The sequence below is a fragment of the Lathamus discolor genome, chromosome 6 (assembly GCF_037157495.1).
Source record: "Lathamus discolor isolate bLatDis1 chromosome 6, bLatDis1.hap1, whole genome shotgun sequence".
Classification (NCBI taxonomy): domain Eukaryota; kingdom Metazoa; phylum Chordata; class Aves; order Psittaciformes; family Psittacidae; genus Lathamus; species Lathamus discolor.
Window position 1 is genome coordinate 90,311,322 of NC_088889.1, and position 19,215 is coordinate 90,330,536.

At 46.5% G+C, this 19,215-nt stretch overlaps 1 protein-coding gene and 1 long non-coding RNA gene across 4 annotated transcripts in view; one reads left to right on the forward strand and one right to left on the reverse strand.

Moving 5' to 3' along the window:
• The window catches only part of SSTR5 (somatostatin receptor 5), a 46,823-nt gene extending 29,884 nt beyond the window's left edge, over positions 1 to 16,939 (reverse strand). Inside the window, exons 1-3 of one of the 2 annotated variants that reach the window (XM_065684770.1) lie at positions 16,920 to 16,937; positions 15,569 to 15,966; positions 9,454 to 11,458 (exon numbers count right to left, since the gene is read on the reverse strand). In XM_065684770.1, the coding sequence (XP_065540842.1) occupies positions 10,281 to 11,393 (1,113 nt within the window). In that variant the 5' untranslated portion in view covers positions 11,394 to 11,458; positions 15,569 to 15,966; positions 16,920 to 16,937 and the 3' untranslated portion in view covers positions 9,454 to 10,280. Of the gene's footprint in view, positions 11,459 to 15,568; positions 15,967 to 16,919 lie in introns of those variants that run through there. The other variant, XM_065684771.1, reaches the window with a different exon arrangement.
• Positions 2,646 to 6,352, forward strand: LOC136017884 (uncharacterized). Of its 2 annotated transcripts, none has more exons than XR_010614133.1 (3): positions 2,646 to 2,756; positions 4,359 to 4,457; positions 5,417 to 6,352. It is a non-coding gene; the product is annotated as an uncharacterized LOC136017884 (long non-coding RNA). The 2 variants fall into 2 exon arrangements; XR_010614134.1 differs by lacking the exon at positions 5,417 to 6,352 and adding an exon at positions 4,662 to 5,229.
• Positions 16,940 to 19,215: the final 2,276 nt, after the last annotated feature.

A 19,215-nucleotide genomic window follows, 5' to 3' on the forward strand; every position in this document is an offset into this window, starting at 1 on the left:
TTTAGTCATTCTTGTTTTGTTACCTAGAATCTCAAGACATGCTTCATCATAAACTATGCACATACAGAATGAGCTGACGGAAGGTTGCTGATGTTAATCACAAGCTGTGTGGAGACAGAAAGAAAGATGAAAACCTGAGATGTGTACAAGCTGCAGGAGTCCTCAGAACTGCCTGTCTCACTGCCATCCCCAGCTCTCATCACATCCCCTCTCATTTACATCTCTTTCAGGTAAAGACCAAATACTTCTTGTTGTTGGCTAAGTGCAGGAACACAGCAGCACTGCTCTGCTCTGCAGGGTGCCCTGATTCTTCCATCATCTGAGGGATCCCACTCTGTTTGCACAGCTCCTAGCATGAAGGAGCACTATTGTTGGTGCACAGGCACCGCAGCAAGGAGCATGCCCTGTACCAGTTGGCTTTTCACTAAGATTAGTGGAAAAATACTGCTGTAAATCAGTAGTTACACCAATATTGACCAGAAATGTGAAACTGCTGTCGTCAGCCAGCCAGGCTGGATTTGCACATCTGTACTTACTAATGTAGATATTAGATAGGATGGTACTGTAGTGCCAGACCAGTCTGCACCTCTGTCTTTTTCCTGTTACACCTCCTTCTGAGTATAATCCGTGGTCTGAAGTCTCATGGGATGGCTCCATCTTGGTTTTACCCTACCTGATGGATTTGGCACCCAAGTTAGTGCCAGCCAATCCCAACCCAATCACACCCCCCCCCAAATTCTGCTAAAATTCCCATGATCGACTCCCCTTCACTGACCTCAGGGCCTTTCTTGAAAGTCTTAGGTAGTTTTCCTGCTGTTTTCGATTTGCATGGATGTAGCCTGAGGCCAGAGCTTGATTCACCCTGCCTGACTTCAATCATTCAGCCAAACTCTAGTTTGTGATCAAAAGGGAGAAAACCCAAGAAAATATTCAGAAATGGGTTAAAAAAACCCAAAGCAAAACCCAAAACAGGAGCGGAGGAGAGCGTGGCTATCCATCACCATTACTGCGTATCTGAAAGCTGTGATAGCACTGATTTATGAATTGCTAGATGTGGAGAATAGCACACTTGATAAAAACCAAACCTGTGAGCCTGTTTGAGCCCAGGTGAGTGTTTTAGTACAAAGTCTTTGCCAACTTGTCTGATTTGGACTCAAATGGGCTCTGGAGGGCTCCCCTGAGCTGCTACAACATCAAGGAGCTGCATCCCCTGCTGCCAACTGGAGACAAGCAGGGGAGGTGGGACCAGGGCCAACCTCTGAGCAGCTGTAGGTGGTCCAAGGGTCTGTGGGGCTGAAATCCCAGCAGGACGCCCTTGTTCTTCCTCTATTGCCTGTGGCAGCTGTGTTTAGTGCAGGCAGACACTTCACATGCCCACGCTTTGCCAACCAGTGAAGGCAAATCAGTCAGGCTCCTGGGAGCAATCTCAGGAGCTGGCAAATACAACGTTAGCATCTCTGTAGGACCTCTTCCATCAGGTTCTTGGGATAGATGATGGATTTCATGATTAATAATATGCCTCCTCTCATCATCCTTCAGAGCATAAATCTTGCTTGTAGTGGAGGAAAAGGCTGAAGAGAGTAGTGGCTGCATATAAATGCCTTCGGGCTGGACAGGAACCATTAACAGTGGCTAAGGGAAAGAAATACATTCTCTTTTGTTCTGTCACTATGGGGGAAAACAGAAATTGATAATCTATTTCTGTTCCTAGGTGGGCAGCCTTTGGAAGCCTGTATTAGCAGGTAGTCCTGTAGCCTGGGGTACCTGACTGCCCTAGGCTTGGATACCTGCAGCCACCTTCCATACCTGAGCTTCTAGGAGGGATCTTGGCCTCCATCACCCAACATGGGAAATGGCTAGGTTGGGTCAACATCCTCTTTAGCTGGGAGGAGGCTAGATCATGGAGGAAGAGGGGAAGGTGTAAAGCCAGGTTTCTTTCCAGTGTTGAACTGAATGGCATCTGGATCTGAAAGCACTCTTCTTTGGTTTCGACAGCTGACAATATCTGCAAGAACCTTCCCTTTATCCCAGTATACCCTTTCCCCTTCATCCATCATTGTAGACATGACCCTGCTCATTACTGCCATCCATTTAATTCTGCAAGCCCTTTTCTCCCTCACCAAGTTACGCATAATTGCTTCCATTAGAAGCATCAGCTGGCAAAAGTCACCCAGCCACAGATGGCTGAAAAATCTCAGTTACTTTCCACCTCTCAAACCAAGCTTCCCTCTCTTAATCGTTTCCTTAATCGTTTAATTAATTAAAGGGATGACCTAATTGCAGGTAGCATTTATTCACCATCACCATTCTGCCAAATGGAAAGAGACAGTCATTGATCATGTCCAGTACCTTTGGCCTTCACTGAAATGTCTGGAAGGCAAAGAGGTCACAGTGACAGGGAAAGGTCTGACTGGAAGAGGCATCACAGCCTGCCCCAGAAGTACCTCTGATGTCTATGGCATCAGTTAAAAGGCTTCAGCTTTATTTGATGCTTGCAGCTTTTTGACATCCAGATTCATTATTCGCTGTCAGCTTCTGTTTTCCTGCTCGTTACCTCAGTGCTGCAATTGAGGATGATTTGCAGCTGTTATAACTCAGTAAAAGGCACCAAAGCAAGGCTGGGGTCAAATTGATCCCCGATTCTCTTTCTCCAGAGCACGCTCCTGATTCCTGGAAGGTTATAGGGACTGTGCCATGTGAAGAAAGCATCATCTTCCTCTGCCTGGGCTGAAGTGCAAGATTGATCTTGCTCCATGGTGAGTGCATGCCAGCAACTCCTGCTGTTTTTAGCTGCCGATGAAGCTGCTGTGATCTTTGCTGCGAGGTCTGGCCAGAGCAATATTCACCTTCTCATCTTCACTCTTTTGTCCTTCCTTTGCTTTACATCCTTAAAGAGACAAAGTGTGTCAGGGACCCAGCAAAACTCTGGATATTGAGTGCAAACAATAATGTATCTTGTTTTGCTGTATTGCATCTCCTCTATGTTAGAGCACAAGACATTGAGCAATTCCAGATTTGGCCCAATAGCAACAGTTACATTACACTGAGCAAGATGGTATGGGCACTTTTCTTGCAGATCAAGACTTGTCCAAAACAGGGGGCTGGGTTGCAGTCAGAGAAATGACAAACCAGCTTTTCCAGCTGCTGTACCACACCAACAGCAGGAGGGATGATGTTCACTGTAGACTGGTAGAGCTGATGGTGGTCATGCTTAGCTTCCATTGACACCTCAAGGACTGCTGGCTTGAGCAAAGTGACTTTGGATTGCCTTAAGGGCAGGAGAAAGCACAGTTTGACTTGGTTGCTTTGGCCTCCTGTGATAAGGGGCAGCACTGTATTTTTGGGTTGAGAGGAAGAGGAGTCAGTCCAGCTGAAATCATGCAATGGCCTCTGCTCAATCTATCTAACCAGAAATAGATGCTCTAATTCAAATAAGGAACATGCTTTAATTTTTAATATATGTGTGTATATATATATATATAAAGAAAAATTGGCAAAGCCAGCTCCCTGCTTTTTTCATGTTATTTTGGCAACAGAAACAACATATTTCTCATAGATCACGCTGCCACTTTGTAATCCCTTCTATATTTTCACAGCACAGTCATTTATTTGCCAGTCATTAGCAACCGGCAGAGAATGAAATCAGTCAATACTATTTAGATAAGGCATGGCTGGTTATAAAGTGCTGGCAGAATCCTCCTTGAAATCACTCATCGGTACAACCAGGCAGATGCAGGTTGATAACTCGCCCACTGAAGGTCCCAGGGAGCTATGGCCCTGTTAGTGAGAGTTATCTTGCTCCTGCAGACAGGACTGGTAGCAAACCTCCAAATAGGCTGCTGGAAAGTTAAACCTGCATTGACAGTGGGTGCAAAACCTCTTATAAAAGCCAGAAGTGCCTGGATATACTGGAGACTTTCAGGGAGGAGGAAAGGAAGGATCCGTTTTTTTTCTTTTTAATTCAAAGTGTAGGGGTTCTGAAGAGGTCTGGTTGCAATGCCTCAAGACACGAAGCACAGCAGCACCCTGCTCACGTAGGTCTGCTTGGAGGGCAGGAAATGTGCCCATGGCTCAGAGATAGGGAGGGAAATTGCAGACGAGGCTGAGTGTGATTGAACATGGACCATGACAGATAAGAGGGAGCATACATCAAGGGCAAGTCTGAGTACAGAAGGACTGAGACAGCCTTGGGTTTCATTACTATTTCAGCATTCAGGATGTCAAAGACCCTGCTTGATGCTGTATGCTGAAATGTTCCTTTGTGCACTTCAAAGATGTGATTTCCCAAGGCCTTACCCAGACATCATTCCTCCTCTCCTGTCACTGTGTACAAATTACCTGTGTTTTCTCCATAACAGGAGAACAGTATTTCTAGCCTATGCCATCCATATATAACCCTGAAGTGCTGGAGAAGTTATCTGACTCATATACCATTTGCTTAATCACTCCTGTGGCTGGTGAGTATTGCACATGGCTGGTATCTGTGACACTGTGCCCTTACCCAGGTTTCTTGGGGGTATTGCTTGGCATGGCTTTGCATCACTGTATCACTGATGGATGAGGTGTTAACATGTTTTATGGTCCATCAAGGCCCCGTTTGTGTGATCTATTCAATGCTCTTTGCCCCAAGAGAGCCACACTGAAGCCCAATTTTCTTTCAGAGTGGTCCCTCTTGAAGAGATCAATGACAAACATGCTAAGAGCAAGCTGCAGAGTTTCTGGAGATGCATTGTTGATAAGAGCCACGTGATTGTCCATCTAGCACAGCTTTTACCAGCAAAACCCCTGCCTGAATGAGGGACAGGGGACTTATGTCAAAGAGACACAAAATCAATGGACCAGAACTTCTCCTTTCCATGAAAACTGACTATTCCTGCAAGACTTTGACAAAACTGATGTAATCTCTGTGGTGCTGGCCCCAAATACCATACTTTGTGGTGGGACTTTAAATCTCTCTTCCGTGTTAAGACAGGCATGAGAAGGGAAGCACTGGGTTAGTTTTACAGGTGGAAAACTTTAGGAATTGCAGCTAACTCACACCGAAGTTTTGAGGTTAGGATCTGAACCAAGATCTGTGGATTCCTAAGTTGGCTCAGTAAGCGCAAGCCCATCTTTTCTTCACAGTGAGTACATGACAGGGCAGAGTCATCCCTTCCTCATTAGTTCCTCTATTTTTAGGGGAATAAATTGCATTAAACGAAATGAGTTTGCAAAACAAGAATTCCTTCTCAGCCCCACGTTTATGCATTTGCTGGAGCGTGACCGTTGCTGTCGGTTTAGTAAATAAAATTAATTTAGATAGTTTCTAAGTGAGAAAATGAATCAGTCATTAGGCTAATGGAAGCTTTCTTCAGTCTCATGGGAACATGCTGCACACATTTCTAACGTGTTTCTTTTTCTTATGGCAAATTAATAGAAGCCACGTCCTGCTCCCCTGCTGCAAGTCAAGAGAGTAACCAAAGAAATTCAGGCAATTCTGAGGTTTTCCACATTCTGGTGCCATTCTTTCTTGCAAGGAGTTAATCTTCAGGGCTTTATTGAGGTGAGTGCCTTTCAGAATCGAAGGAAAGAGGATTCCTGGCTTGAGCAGCAAATAGATCGTGTTTTTCAGCATCCTGTGTGTCTTTCTGATTGTCACTTGTGGTCAGAACATCAAACTTGTGGCCATTGAGAAAAGCAGGTGATTAGCAAGGTATAACCTTTCCTCATGGGCTGCAGATTTGATTTCATGCTGGAATCAGCACTGTTTCGCTCCATTTCAGTTCACTCTTGATGTGGGAGTAAGCTCCAGGGCTTGGATATGACCTTTAGGAGGTGGGGACTGAGGAAACAGCCTGCTAAGATGAGTTTGGGCAGGTTTTCCAACGCAGATTCAGAGTTACCGTCGTGGGCAACAGTCAGATTACTTGGAATAAAAAGATTTTATAAGGCCCAGAAAATATGCCAACGACTTTAGGGCTTGGTTCATTCAATGCAAAATATTGTACACTTTGTGCAGAAGAGGAAAGTGAAGATAATGTCTGTAGCATAAGCCTAAAGACAACGGTAGATGAGCACGTGGTAACTCCACACAATACATGATGCTGACCTGACTTTCACCCAGAGAAGAGAACAGAGAAATTCTGCTGAGTATACACTTCGTTTGCACTGAAACTCTTCCTCTGTGGTAGAAGATGATGCTTTTGTTAGCACAGTGTGTTTATAAAGCATCTTGGCACTAAATGCAGTTGGCTTTTCTCTCCAGCATGTTATAAAATCATAATGGAAAGGAAAACAGAGTATCCCTAATGCACCAGATTATTGTTACACTGCTGTCTCCTGATACAGCACTAGATTAACATGACAGAGCAGTAAAAGTCTAGATCTTCATTTATCACACCTCTTTAGCCCTCGCCCATGGCCAGAGAGATTTGAAATGAATTAGCTTTTCCCCAGAAGAGGTTACCCCGAAATCATCAATAGGTCAGCTCTGCCAATTTTGACTCAAGTGTTGGTTTTCCGAGTATTCTTCAGTGTTCTTACCTAATCCACTGAGGAGGATTTCTATTTCATTTGGTTTTGGAGTTTATTCTTCCATCTGCTTCTTGCTATATTGCTAGATCTCTAGGTGTGTGGCATTCTATCAGCGTGAGTTTTGTGTTAAAGTGGCACTCACACAGTCTGTGTGGGTTTGATATATCTCAGTCTAAAAGATGCCTAAAAGGGGTGTCTGATCCTGGGACTGAATGTCTGGAGGGATGTTTTGGGTTTGCTGCCAGTCCTCAAACCAGCACTGTCAGTCTGCTGGGGGATTTGGCTGACTGCAAATTCCCCCATCCCTATTCCAAGCAGCCTTCTGGCAAACCAGTACCCAACTCGAAACTTCCCTAAGCCGTTCCCTGATCTCTGCCCAAACTATGAGCTTATTTTAAAATAGAAGAGGCTTAGTATGAGACTGTTGCTCCTTGTACACTGTAAATCTGTTGGTGCTGCTGCCAGTCCCAAGCCTATCAAAGAAGGTTTCTGTCGGACTCCTGGTTTCGAGGCTGTTGGATGCACCTGGCTCAAGTTATTAGTAATATTTCATAATCCTCAAGCGAAATGATTCCTCTTAAAAATAAGGATTGAGATATCAAGCAGCCCTTCTCTCAGGCAGCCCTAAGAAAACACTAGTGAGGACTGGCTGCAATGACACCTTTTCCCTCCGGCCCCCAATGCATTGCCCCCAATGGATTTCCAGCTCTGATTTTTATAGAGCTCCAAGTAAACTGGAGCAAACTATAAGTTTGGAGTCAGCAAATTATAAGGTTTTTTTGTGTCTTGGTGCTGACATTCAGCCCTGAACGCTGTATGAATGTCAGTACCCTTCTTCCCAGTTTTACAGATACAGAAACTAGTACATAAGGAGTGAAGTGACTCAGGGAGAGTCTCACAGCATCAGGGGCACATTCCTAAACCTTGCCCTGGCAATTCAGCTATTCTCTGCTCATATCTATCTTGCTACTTCCATAGCGAATACTAATATAGCAACCAGCATTGCTCAGCTTAGCTGTCGGTGTGAACAACCCCCTGGTTTCTTCATTCTAATTCTCCCTGTGCAGTGATGGATGATGGCATAGATGGACCCAGTAACACACTTTGCCTTGAATTGTGTGTCCCTGCGCTTCTGCAGAGCGAGCTACCAACGCCGCATGTGTGGGGCACCCTCCCTCTGTGTGAGCATCAATTATTACTGCTGCTTGCAGAATGATCTGTGAACTAAAATGGGTATTTCTAATTCTGTCACTGGAGAAGAACTTCTGGCTAATCAACTGGGCGCAGATGGAGTTGGCAGAGATGACATAAAGGCCTGCGCTAATTACCCCACATGTCTCAAGAACTGATAAGGGAGTTGATTTATGCCTGGAACAGCCTGATAATTCCGGAAATAATAGATATTGCATGACTTAATTAATCAATGGAGACCTGGTTGTGCTGTGATTTTGAACTAACGGCTGTGGTATAGTGCAGGTGTATGGAAGGTGGGCTGCAGCCTGCTTCTGTGAGAAGCCTAAATGTGCCTACTAATGGCCCAAGCCAAGGATCAGGTTCTGGATACATCCTACATTTGTCTCTCTTTATATCTGATGAGTTCTTGCACTCTTATTCTACCGTAACATGAGTGTTGCCACTGACATGAAGAGGAAAATGGTGCATATATACACAGCAACAGCAGGTTGAAGCAAGAACTTCTGTAGGAATTGGTCCATCCTACGAGTTTATGCTAAATAGTTGCATCAAGAGTAAGCAGTTTCAAGGCTTGAGTATTTTTAGCTTAAGCTATTGCCCTGTCTGGTGTGCTTGGTCCTCAGGGCAGGATTTAGCTGCTTATGCAGTACATTTTAAGGAGAACCATAGTGTCGTATGTTTTAACAAATTAGCCCTGTTTTCGGCACCTTATGGCACACATGACCCAGCATGTGAATAGATTTTGTCCTGCATGGCAGCATGGGGTTTGGACTGAGAACTACAAGCTCCTGAGGACAGTTGAGAGAAGAAGAGAAGGTCTCCGCTCCCAGGCAGTCCTGAAGTCCTCAGTCCTAAAGGACTCATGGAAACAAGCTGCTGTGGTCTAGCTGTTAATGGTAACTCGGCTTTGAAACAGCATCTTCAGGCTTCTCTGCTGAACTTGAGGAGCCTTTGCAATGCTATAGGGGAGGAGAGGACTGCAGCCTGGATCTCATTTTTGAAGGCTGCTGACCCCCAAATCTTCAGTAATTTCAACACAGGGTCTCTCACTTAAGTCACCTCAAAGCTGCACTCTGGGTGAGGGGGAAACCATGTCAGTATCCTACTCTATTCAGAGTTATTTAAAGAAGCTGCCTTGCTTGTACAAATACCAGGCTGGTATTTACTGCTGGTGCTGGGGGCTCAGCCACATCCCTTAGAGATGCTATAGAAGGTCACCAAAGGTTGGAAAGACAGCTGAGATGCCCTCTCCTTTTGTACCCACTGCCCTGCTGGCTGTTACACACACATCCATTTCCTCGCAGAAGCCCTGTTTGACCAGTGTGGGTGACAGTGGTAACAGATTTCTAAAGAGAATAAATAGTTTCTTTCTGGATTAAAACCAATATCTAATTTGCTTTCTTTTTCGTCTATGAAGAGCCCTCCCTTTACAGTGCAAGTTGCTTGGTTGAGATCAGATGCAGGAATCGGGTCTGGATGCTGTTCCTTGCTCCCCTCATCCAGCTATATGATCTCACATTAGTCATTAGATCTCTGTGTCTCTACTGAGCTCCCAAGCACCACGAGGCACAGTGACTTTCCTTTAGGTGTCTGAACAGGACAGAGCCCCATGGTCCCTGTACTTGGTCTTACCATACTAAACTGTATTGCCTTTACTGTGATTTGAGCATCAAAGACTGCACTGCATCTCTTTTGCTCAGTGCCTGACAGCAAAGCCATGAAAAGGATAGTCAGAAGGGGATTGAACTTGTTTAATTTCTGAAAATACAGTTTATATTCATGTCCATACTTACATTCAGAACCAATAAATATACACAACAGCTTTCCAGGACTTCACAATCATCGTCACTTACATAATAATAAAGTGGTCACATTACATTTTATATGCAGTTTGGTTGTGACAGCATTATGAATACATGGAATCCTTTCAACAGTGTTTTCCCAGTCTTGCTTTTATATTCTTTTTTATTGTGTTGGAAAGATTCCTGAATGCTATGAGTCTCTTATATGGGTTAGAGACAGTAAAACCATGTAAGTGTCTGACACAGCACTTTATAACCATGGCTCATACACAATTTCAAGATCAGTGCTGTGGCCTTTTTTGTACGAAACTTCCTCTTAAGAAATAGTGTTTTTCTTCTAAGAGATCCCCTTGAAGACTTCCAAAGGAATTATCTGAGCTGTTTTCTGCTTTAAGCTGATCGGTGCAAATGATCAGCTCAAATGATCAGCGGTGCAAACCAGCCATAAACTCAGCTTAACAAGGTAGTTAAAACAGGTCTAGTGTTCTTTTGCATCACTAAAGCAGTACAGAGCTGAAAGTGTGTACCAGTAAATCAGTTCTCTAGAGTACAGAAAGTGGTAACACACATCTGCCTTAGCCAGAACACCACGAGAGTTTCACACAGCCCAGAATAGCCCATAACACTCTTAGCTGGCAAAGGGAGAGAAGTCTATGTACATTCATTTGAGCTTGTGGGTCTCCAGATTTTAGCTTTGCTACGAATTCATTTTTCCTATAAGTCCACAAGTTCTCTAGGTTTAGAAGTGCTTTTCAGTACCCAGCCATGCCCTTAGACCTTGCTAGTCTGCATATGTCCATTGAATTCAATATTTCTCTGGGTTAACATTGATTCCTGCAAGCGACTGCTGTTCTCTTGCCTGTGTTCAATGGGGTCACCATCCTCTACACCATTGCCCTTTCGGAGGCAAAGGACTTTCTGAAAACTCTGCTTGAAGTTGTCAGAAAGGAATCCATAAAGAATGGGGTTGGCACAGCTGTTTGCATAGGACAGGACCACCACGAAGAAGTACACCCCAACCAACACGGGGTCTTCTGGCAGTATAAATATCAAATTTACAATGTTCATCATGTAAAACGGGAGCCAGCAAAACACAAAGACCACCACAATGATCACCACCATCCTGGTCACCTTCCTCTCTGATCTCCTGCGCCTCGTAGACCCAACTCGGATCCCTGACGATTTGACTTTAATCACGATCAGCAAGTAGCAGAGACAGATCACCAACAAAGGACCAAAGAAACCAAGGACCGATGTATAAATGATGAACGCTGCTGACCAGATGTTGACAGGTTCTGGCCAGTTCATGTTGCAGGTGTGAAAGTCTTCCTGCACATCCGAAAAGATGATGACTGGAAGCACCACCAAGAATGAGAAGGTCCAGACAGTCACACTGATGAGCTTGGCTACCCTGGGCCGTCTCCACTTGGTTGATTTGATGGGATGAACTACTGCCAGGTAGCGGTCCATGCTCATCACAGTCAAACAAAATATACTAGTGAATTGGTTAATACCATCTACAGTCATCACCAGCCGGCACAAAAAGGAGCCAAAGGGCCAATAGGAGATGGCATTCTGGGTGGCCAGGAAGGGCAGGCCCAGCATGAAGAGTACATCAGCAACAGCTAAATTCAAGATGTATATGTTGGTGACGGTTTTCATCTTGGCATAACGCAAAACCACATAAATGACCAACGTGTTGCCGCTGAGTCCAACTGCACATACAAGGAGGTAACAGATGGGAATCAGGACTTTGTGGATGTATTTGAATGAGGGCTGCTCTGAGAGCGTCCCGTTCTCTGTCACGTTGGTCAGCAGGGAGGAATTCACGTCGCTGGAACCAGCTTCTGTGCTAACTGTGTTGGAAAAGTATAAAGGATCCATAATTTTTACTCCTCAGTTTTCTCTTTTAAGGCTAAGAGAGGTTAAACTTCATGGGCATCTTGTTCCTAGAAAGAAAAATAAAAAGGAAAAAGGAAGAAAGAGAGAAAGAGTGAATTCAAAGTAGACTAAGTTCTTAAATGAAGACATCATTTAACTGCCTATCTCTAGTCTGAATTTGTGTCTGAATCATGCAGTTAGCACATGTGATGAGATCAATGCCTGAAAAAGGAATTGCACAAGACAGCTCAAGTGCTCATCCCAGTAGATGGTGGTGTCTGTTTAACTTTCACAAGCTGCATGCACTGGGGTCAGGGCTGGGTGTAACTGTGAAGATGGGAGGCTATAACACAGCATGCGTCCTGCCAGGAAACCCAGAACCCAAACCCAAAGATAGTTCCCAGCTCTTCGTAGCTGAAGCTCCACAGAGATGTTTCACAGGCCTCCCTGTTTACATGGAAACAGTCTCAGTTTGATATCTTCAGATGCCACTTAACTGCCTGGCAGAACCGACTGCGAGCCCCCAGGGGACATTGGCAGCTGTGTAGGTGAAGAAGCAAACCCCTCCATAACCCTAATAAAAAGCACCAAAGAACACCAAAACTGAAAGCACCACGTCTGGGAACACTTCACCATCAGGTCAGGCCACATGCACGCAGCTGTGGAGACTGCAGTGGAAAGGAGCAAGCTGTTTCTTTTCCATGTCTCAAGACTGTTCTTCTGTTACTGTTTCTGAATCGCTCTCCTCTTATCCTGAAGTGTGCTTTTTGTCTAAGAAACACCTTTCTTCTTCAAGAAATCCAAACTGCAGCGGGCAGCTTCAGGACACAGCTGAACAGATTTGATGATGGAATATGTTTCATTAGACAATCTGAAAAGGGTTTGAAATTTCCCAGCTCTCTCTTTCTGTGGCATGCTGGAATCACAGGAATAATTTTACATTCTTTGTCTCAACATGGCCCAAGTAGGTGTTTACGAAGCTTTCTGCTATAAAAAGTTGAAAGCATCTGCTATGGAAGAGTGGAGATTCAAAACACCAATCTGCGCTGAGATCTTTCCCAAGTCTGGCCAGAAGACCAAGGTGAAGGTGCTCAAGCAGGATCATAGAATCATATGGGCCCAGCAACCTTTATTCCCATCACTTGATAGTTGTATTTCCATAATAATATAAGTGCATGTGTCTGGATTCAAGCCCACCCAGCCCACACCGCACCCATGCCTTTGAAGCACAAGCAAGATTCTGCATCATGTAAGCGCGCAAAAGACTTCTTATTTCCAAGAGGAATGCAAACACCTCCACGGACTGGTTACTGTGCTTTCTGCACTGCGGTGGGTGAGAGCAGAAGTTCCTCCAGCTACCAGTAGTAATCATAAATACGCTGTTCTGATTTGGAACTGTGCAGATGGGAAGTAGGTGTCTCACATGTAGCTCCGTGGTTGGGAGGAGATGTACCAGAGAAATCAGAAATCCAGGGTGGCTGGGATGGAAAAGCTGAGGGAGCTGCCAAAGCTCAAACAAATGCTGGCTTGAAGGTGGAGATGAGAAAGGGGCAGGAAAGTGAGGAAGAGGAGTTCTTTCATTTGGATACCTTCTTCTCACCCTAAAGATAACCTACAGCACAAAATGCCCCCTTGCAAAGAGCCTCAGGCTCTTCCAGCCACCCATTGCTGGCATTCCCGATGCACCCAAAGGTTTTTCTTGAGGGATCTTTGTGTGTCTTCCATGGAGGGGACAGCAATTCCAGATTCCTTTGGTAGTAGCTGCCATGGCCTGTTCCTGCTGCTGTGCTGTCCCCAGAAGTCAATGACATTTCAGTCAGCTTCCTTAGTATTCGGGGCTCTCCTCTTGGTTTTGTGCAAACGTTAAACTTTACTGTCAGATATTTTGCTCCATTGAATGATTTTTTCAGCCTTCCATAGTGGGTGGATTCAGAAAGAAATGCGTTTTCTAAGGCCTGCAAGTTGGCAGCACCAGCAAAGAGCTTCCATCATCTGAATGTTTCCCATACATTAGCTGGGGATGCTGTGTGCTCAGAGTCATCCAGATCTGAGGCTGAGTCCCCTATTTGGTGCTTTATCCACTCAGCCACTGAAACCTCATTGCCTTTGCCTTGTAGCCACTGGTATTTGGGGATTCATTCTGCCAACAACAAAACCCAAACAGCTCCAAAAGCATGCTTTGCTGGCTGTTTGATGAGCAGAGAGGGCTTTTCCCTCTGTCTAGCTGATAGCTTGCCCCTCACAAGCACAATTTTACCTGCACTTACATTACCACTACAGCAGTTAATGACCATAAACCTCAACAAAGGATGACTAAATATAATTAAGGCATGCTGACTGATAGCTTAGGCACTTGTTTGGGTATTCATAATTGATGGATTAAAGAAAATAAACACTTCTAGGGGACTTCCATCTAGCTTTTCTTGCCTTTGGTGTTTCATCTCCAAGACGTCACACTGGTGTACTCCATAAATGATGTGCTTTCTGCTTCAAACACACAAAGGAAAAAGGACAAGCTAAGGAGCTAAGAACAGAGATCCAGAGTAATCACTAGTATGATTCCAAGCTCTCTTTTTACAGAGCTATAAAATAGAGGCATCCACTGCAGTGAACATATCTGACTGCCTATATCCCTGTCCAAGAACTGAGAGAAGAAACAGCAGAGATGTTATGGCACAGACCATTCTCTTCTGAAGAAGGTATTTAGCTTTTGTGAGAACTTCTCTACAGCAGGTATCCAGCACAAACATGCTTTTGCTGGGCACAAAAGCTGGTATCCAGCTGACAGCACAAAGCAGCACATCAGTGACTGAAGCATCCTCACAGCATAAAGGACAAACCTTAAAACTGCCCAGACAGATCAAGGTTGAAATTCTTCCTGCTTGTGGTGACAATAGCAAAGCAAAAATAACCCTGCAAAGTGCATTGCATCAGAGTATAGCTGGGATCAAGAAGGAATTACGTAAGGAAACCTAGTTTTATGAGCCAAGATTTGATCTCGCTGCCTGTTTACCACTGGAATTATAACTCTGTCTTATGCAGCACCAAACTTAATTGCTGTGAAGAGAGTTACAAGAGCAGAACTGCAGGTTATTAATTCCAGGTGCAGAATAACCGGCACGAATAGACAAAATGGTAATCCAGACCTATGTGCTTTTAAAACAGATGTCCTGGGTAGAAAAGCACCTGGTAAGTATCCAAGAAGTATCTAACAGCAGCAGAACTGTGTGGTTTTCCCCCAGTCGCATGGAGTTGGCTGCAATGTGTTAGTGGAGTAATTTGCTGTAATGAAGCAAAGGAAAACTCTCCTGTTGCTTTAGTAAACCTGCCCTTTTGGGGATGAGTGCTCATCACCTGCTTCTTCAGCTACAGCCCATGGGACTGCGTGCTTTGGTCTGCAGGGATGGACCAGGCAGAGCCAAGGGTGAGGGAGAGCGACTGCTGATGGATGGGGAGAGGAGGGAGGTGATGCTGTGGAAGTTGGAACCTAGCAGAGCAGCTCTGAAATAGCACAAACACTAAGGCAAGGCTGGTGTGAAGAGGAGGGAAAGGCAGCATCATGCCAAGACCTGATCAGCTTCATACAGTTACAATAATGTTCTTGTACTAACCCAGAAGTTCCCCGAGAGCACAGAAATCTCATCATTTCATATACAAAATTCCTGGGTTTCCCCACTCCCATCCCTATTTCACCACCTGGGATAAAAAAGCAAAAGGGCTCAGTTCAGATGTGAACTTTCCCCTGGTTAAAGTCTGCTATTTGTTATTTCTCAGGGTGTTTCTCACTCAAAAAAATAGGAGTGATTGAATTTCTCCACAGAAGACACAACAGAACAACTTTCCTGCACTAAATTGCTTCTCTCTTTTGACTGGCTCTATTGGTACTAAAACACTGATCAACTGAAGTCAAAGTTAAATAATACCTTGCCATTTTAGCACCTTTTTAGCTCATCTTTGGGAACTGTATTTTCAAGTCGGCAATGCTTTGTTACCACCCTGCTCCAACCAGCCCCGTGTTTCCTAGAGCACTCTGCAGAGATGCCACCTGATAACCTGGTCCTAGTTTTTAGTTTGGAAAAAGCAATCCACAAACCACTTTAGCTTCTCTTCAATTTTTGTTAAATACCTTTTTACCCCGCAGAGCATTTCAGGCTCTGTTACGCTCAGAGTTTACTCACTTTGGCCGAGCTGCTCCTGTCACACACACAGTCCTGTAAAGCACTTGCTTCTGGTTTTGCTCGCAGACCAGTTGCCTTAAGCAGCTACAGCCAGAGGAAAGTGTGGAGCCCAACATCTCCGTGCTGGCACCGGGCAGGTGCTAAACTCCAACTGCTCCACTGGCGCATCACCAGGGATCTCACCAACGTGTTTCTCTTCCTCCCCTCTCTCCTCTGCAATCCATTGGCATCAATTGATTTCAGGGATGCGATGGATTCAAAGACAGTTTAATCGAGGAGTGTTTCGATACCGGCTGTGTCTGCTTCCAGGCTGAGGGACAGATGAAGCACCCACAGGTCCCTTTGGCTTAGGGAGAGCCAGGAGAGCCCCAGGTTAAGCTCAGTCGAAGCTTCTCTTGCTGTAAGAGATGAAGCAGCTCAAGATGAGGAGCCTCGGGGGGACCCCGCGGGGTGTGAGACCCCTTGGGTGCACCCCACACCAGCAGTGCAGATCCACTCCGGCCACAGAGTCCTGGTCACAGGATCACTCAGGAGCTGGGATTCCCAACACAAGCACTGCGAAAGGGATCCAGCACCCTAAGTACCGGCTGCCTGGTGTAACCCGCCTGTCTCCTCCCCCCAGAGCTATAAGAAGGATCTAGTTTACCCCAAGGCAAGCCTACAAGTTTAAAACAGCTGAGTAGGGCTGTTCTCTCCCTCCGGGCTCTTCAGTGCAGCCCTTCGGGCACAGTGTACACCCTATGCCTGGTTCTGTGGTGCTAGGAGCTGGCAGGGCACACGGATACAGGATGCTACACCCAGCCCAGCCCCACGGTGACCCCCAGGACTGCGCTTTGACCGTGACCATCCACTTCTTGCTGACCACCCCGGCGCACAGCCGACCCCCTGCACTTTGCCCCCCGTGTTTTAGCAGAACGGAGCTCCGGGCACTCAGCTCCAGACCCCGATCCGGGCAGCATTCGGGGCTCTGCCGCTTCCCGGGTGGCGGTGGGGCTCAAGCTCTCCTTCCTCCTGCCTTCCCAGCACCACCGAGGATCGTCCTGCTTTCAACACCGCATCAGCGGGTTCCCCCTTGCCATCCCTCCGGCCAGGACTGGCTCATTCCGCTCTCCAACAGGAAAACCCCCTTAAGATGGGCAAACTGGGGGTGGCCGCTTTGCTTCGGGGGAGCAGCAAACGGAACCGACCGCTGCGGTGCCTTATTCATCCCGGAGACCCCCTTAAAAGCGGGATGCCCTTTGCAAAGCCCCAGCTTGCCCCATCCCTCCCGTTCCCCCCCCCCCCCCCCATCACCTCCCTCAGTCTCCCCCGGCCCCACTCGCTGCTCCGCTCTCCCCCGGCGATGCTTTACCTGCAGCCCCAGGGTTTCCTCTTGGCCCGGCTCCGGCTGCAGCACCCCCCCCCCCCCCCCCGCCCGGGCTGCCCCGAGCCAGGAGCTCGCCCCGCTCTCCGCCGCTTCCCTCCGGCGGCGGGCGGGGACGGCGGCCGCCCCCCGAGGGGAGGGACGGGGCTCCCGGCTGGGGCTGCCTCCGGCGATGAGAGCTGGGGGGGACACGGAGCCTGGGGCGGGGGGGGGGACACCCTGGGGTGTCTGCGGAAAGTTGGGCTGGAGGTGAGGAGCCGCCGGTGCTGGAGGCAGCAGGGATGCTCTGTATCCCCTTCCAATGCCCGTGCCCACTTCCCAAGCTCAGGGACCCCTTACCTCGTTCTGCTCCAGCCCCATACCCCGGGTGCGGGGTGTGCCCCGTGCCCGGAGAGCGGCTGCTCCTGCGAGGGGCTGGGAGCCCTCCCTGTGCCCGCGGAGATGGGGAAAGGGGTCTCCCAGGAGACCTGCATCGCCTCCCCTCATCTACCTCCCTTCCAGCTCCGAGAAGTGCTTTTAAAGACTCCTGCGGGCTCCCACGGGGCGAGCCCCCACCCCGCAGCGTGCGGGCTCCTTCAGGGGCAGTGATGGGGACCCGCAGCTCCATCACATCCATCTTAACGCTCCTTGGTGCTGAGCATTAAGGAAGACCTAGAGACAGGGTCGCGCTCCGCATCCTGCTTCTCCCTGGAGAACCGGAGCTGAAATCCCATGCGGGAATGCTTTACTCCAGAGTTGACTACGGATCCGGCACTAAAATTCCTAGCTAGTGGGAAGATGCGGGTATTATAGCCAGGCTGTCAGGCTAAACTTGTTGGGTTTCCTCCTTCCTAAACTCCCATGGACTTCACCTAGGTTCTGCAGGGCAGGAAGCGGCTGAACTATTTTGCCCTTTAAATGCAACAAGTGAATTAAAAGTCATACGGAGGCTTCCTCCTCCAACCTGCAGCCTGCTGGTCTCGCTTGTATCAACACCCATACCAGTGTCTTCTAAGCCCCTTTGCTCCTCGCCTTGCAGGGGGATGATCAGAGCAGTGGATGTGTGTTTAACTCAGCGCTGGGCTCCCCAGTCCCTTTCCATCAGCATGCACAGGGCATCGTGCTTTGTAATAATGTATATGATCTTAATCCAGTGCTGAGGCTTTTCAATTAGAGATCTGTAATTGAGTCAGATGTGTGAAGGAAAAAAAAAATAGAAGGAGAAAGCTGCTTTTGGCATGTCACTTTCTAATTCAATCTGCTGATGTATTTACGGTCATGTATCACTAAATTGAACTAAGGCTCCAGTCTGCTCTTGCCATGACAATAGGGAGAGTCATCTGACAGAAATAGAGTTGGGAATGATAAACAGGAGGTTTTGATTACCTTCTTTGAAACCACGCCAAGCAAAGTGCGATACAATAGCCCCACTGTGAATATCAGCTTGAATCAAAATAGGGCTAATTTAATGATTTGCCTTCCTATATTTTATTAGCCTTTTATTATCTTTTGCATATTAAAAAGTGGCTGAGAAAACACTGTGGTTCCTGAGTTTCCCCAAAGAAAACAGCACAAATAAACACCTTACCAGGATCTCTGCTGTGACAGAGGGAGGGTTTTCAAACCTCTTAATGCTGGTTGAGTTCTTTATCCACTCAAGTCAACATCGACGTTCCATTTCAGGGCTGAATGGAGCCAACACAAAGGCTGTTTGAGAACACAACCTGTTATCATGCTTTTAATGGCTAATGCCCCTGGTCGGAGAGCAAAGATCAGTTACACCAACCACAGAATAAACATGGGAGGAAAAATAACTCCTAGTACATGAATGTTCGGGTAGATACCCATCGACACAGCAGACCTGCAGCTTCATGTGTGAAGGTTGATGGCCCGGATGTGTTGTGAGGGGGATCAATGTGTGAGGTAGATGAGGTGTGTGGAGGACAAGCACCCAGCAGTGATGTGACAGTACCTGGTTTGTAATTCTATCAGATGTCTCCTTTTTGCTGCATGTAATATTTTATAGGTGTATGATCGACATACCTCTAACATTTTTGTGTTGAGGTTTTAGAGGGAGCAGAGATCTAATATTAAGCTAAAAGCCTCAGCCTGCATTACTTTATTTTGTTCTCCTCTCCATGTAAAAACACCTCTCAAATAGCCCTAACTTGGATACAAGTCTATTTATTTTGCCATCTTTGTCGCATACAGAAATTCAGTGTCACAACACGATTCCTGAAGGGTACATTTCCTACTGTCACATTGAATGATGATGAAACTGCTGACAAACGTAATGGTAGTAATA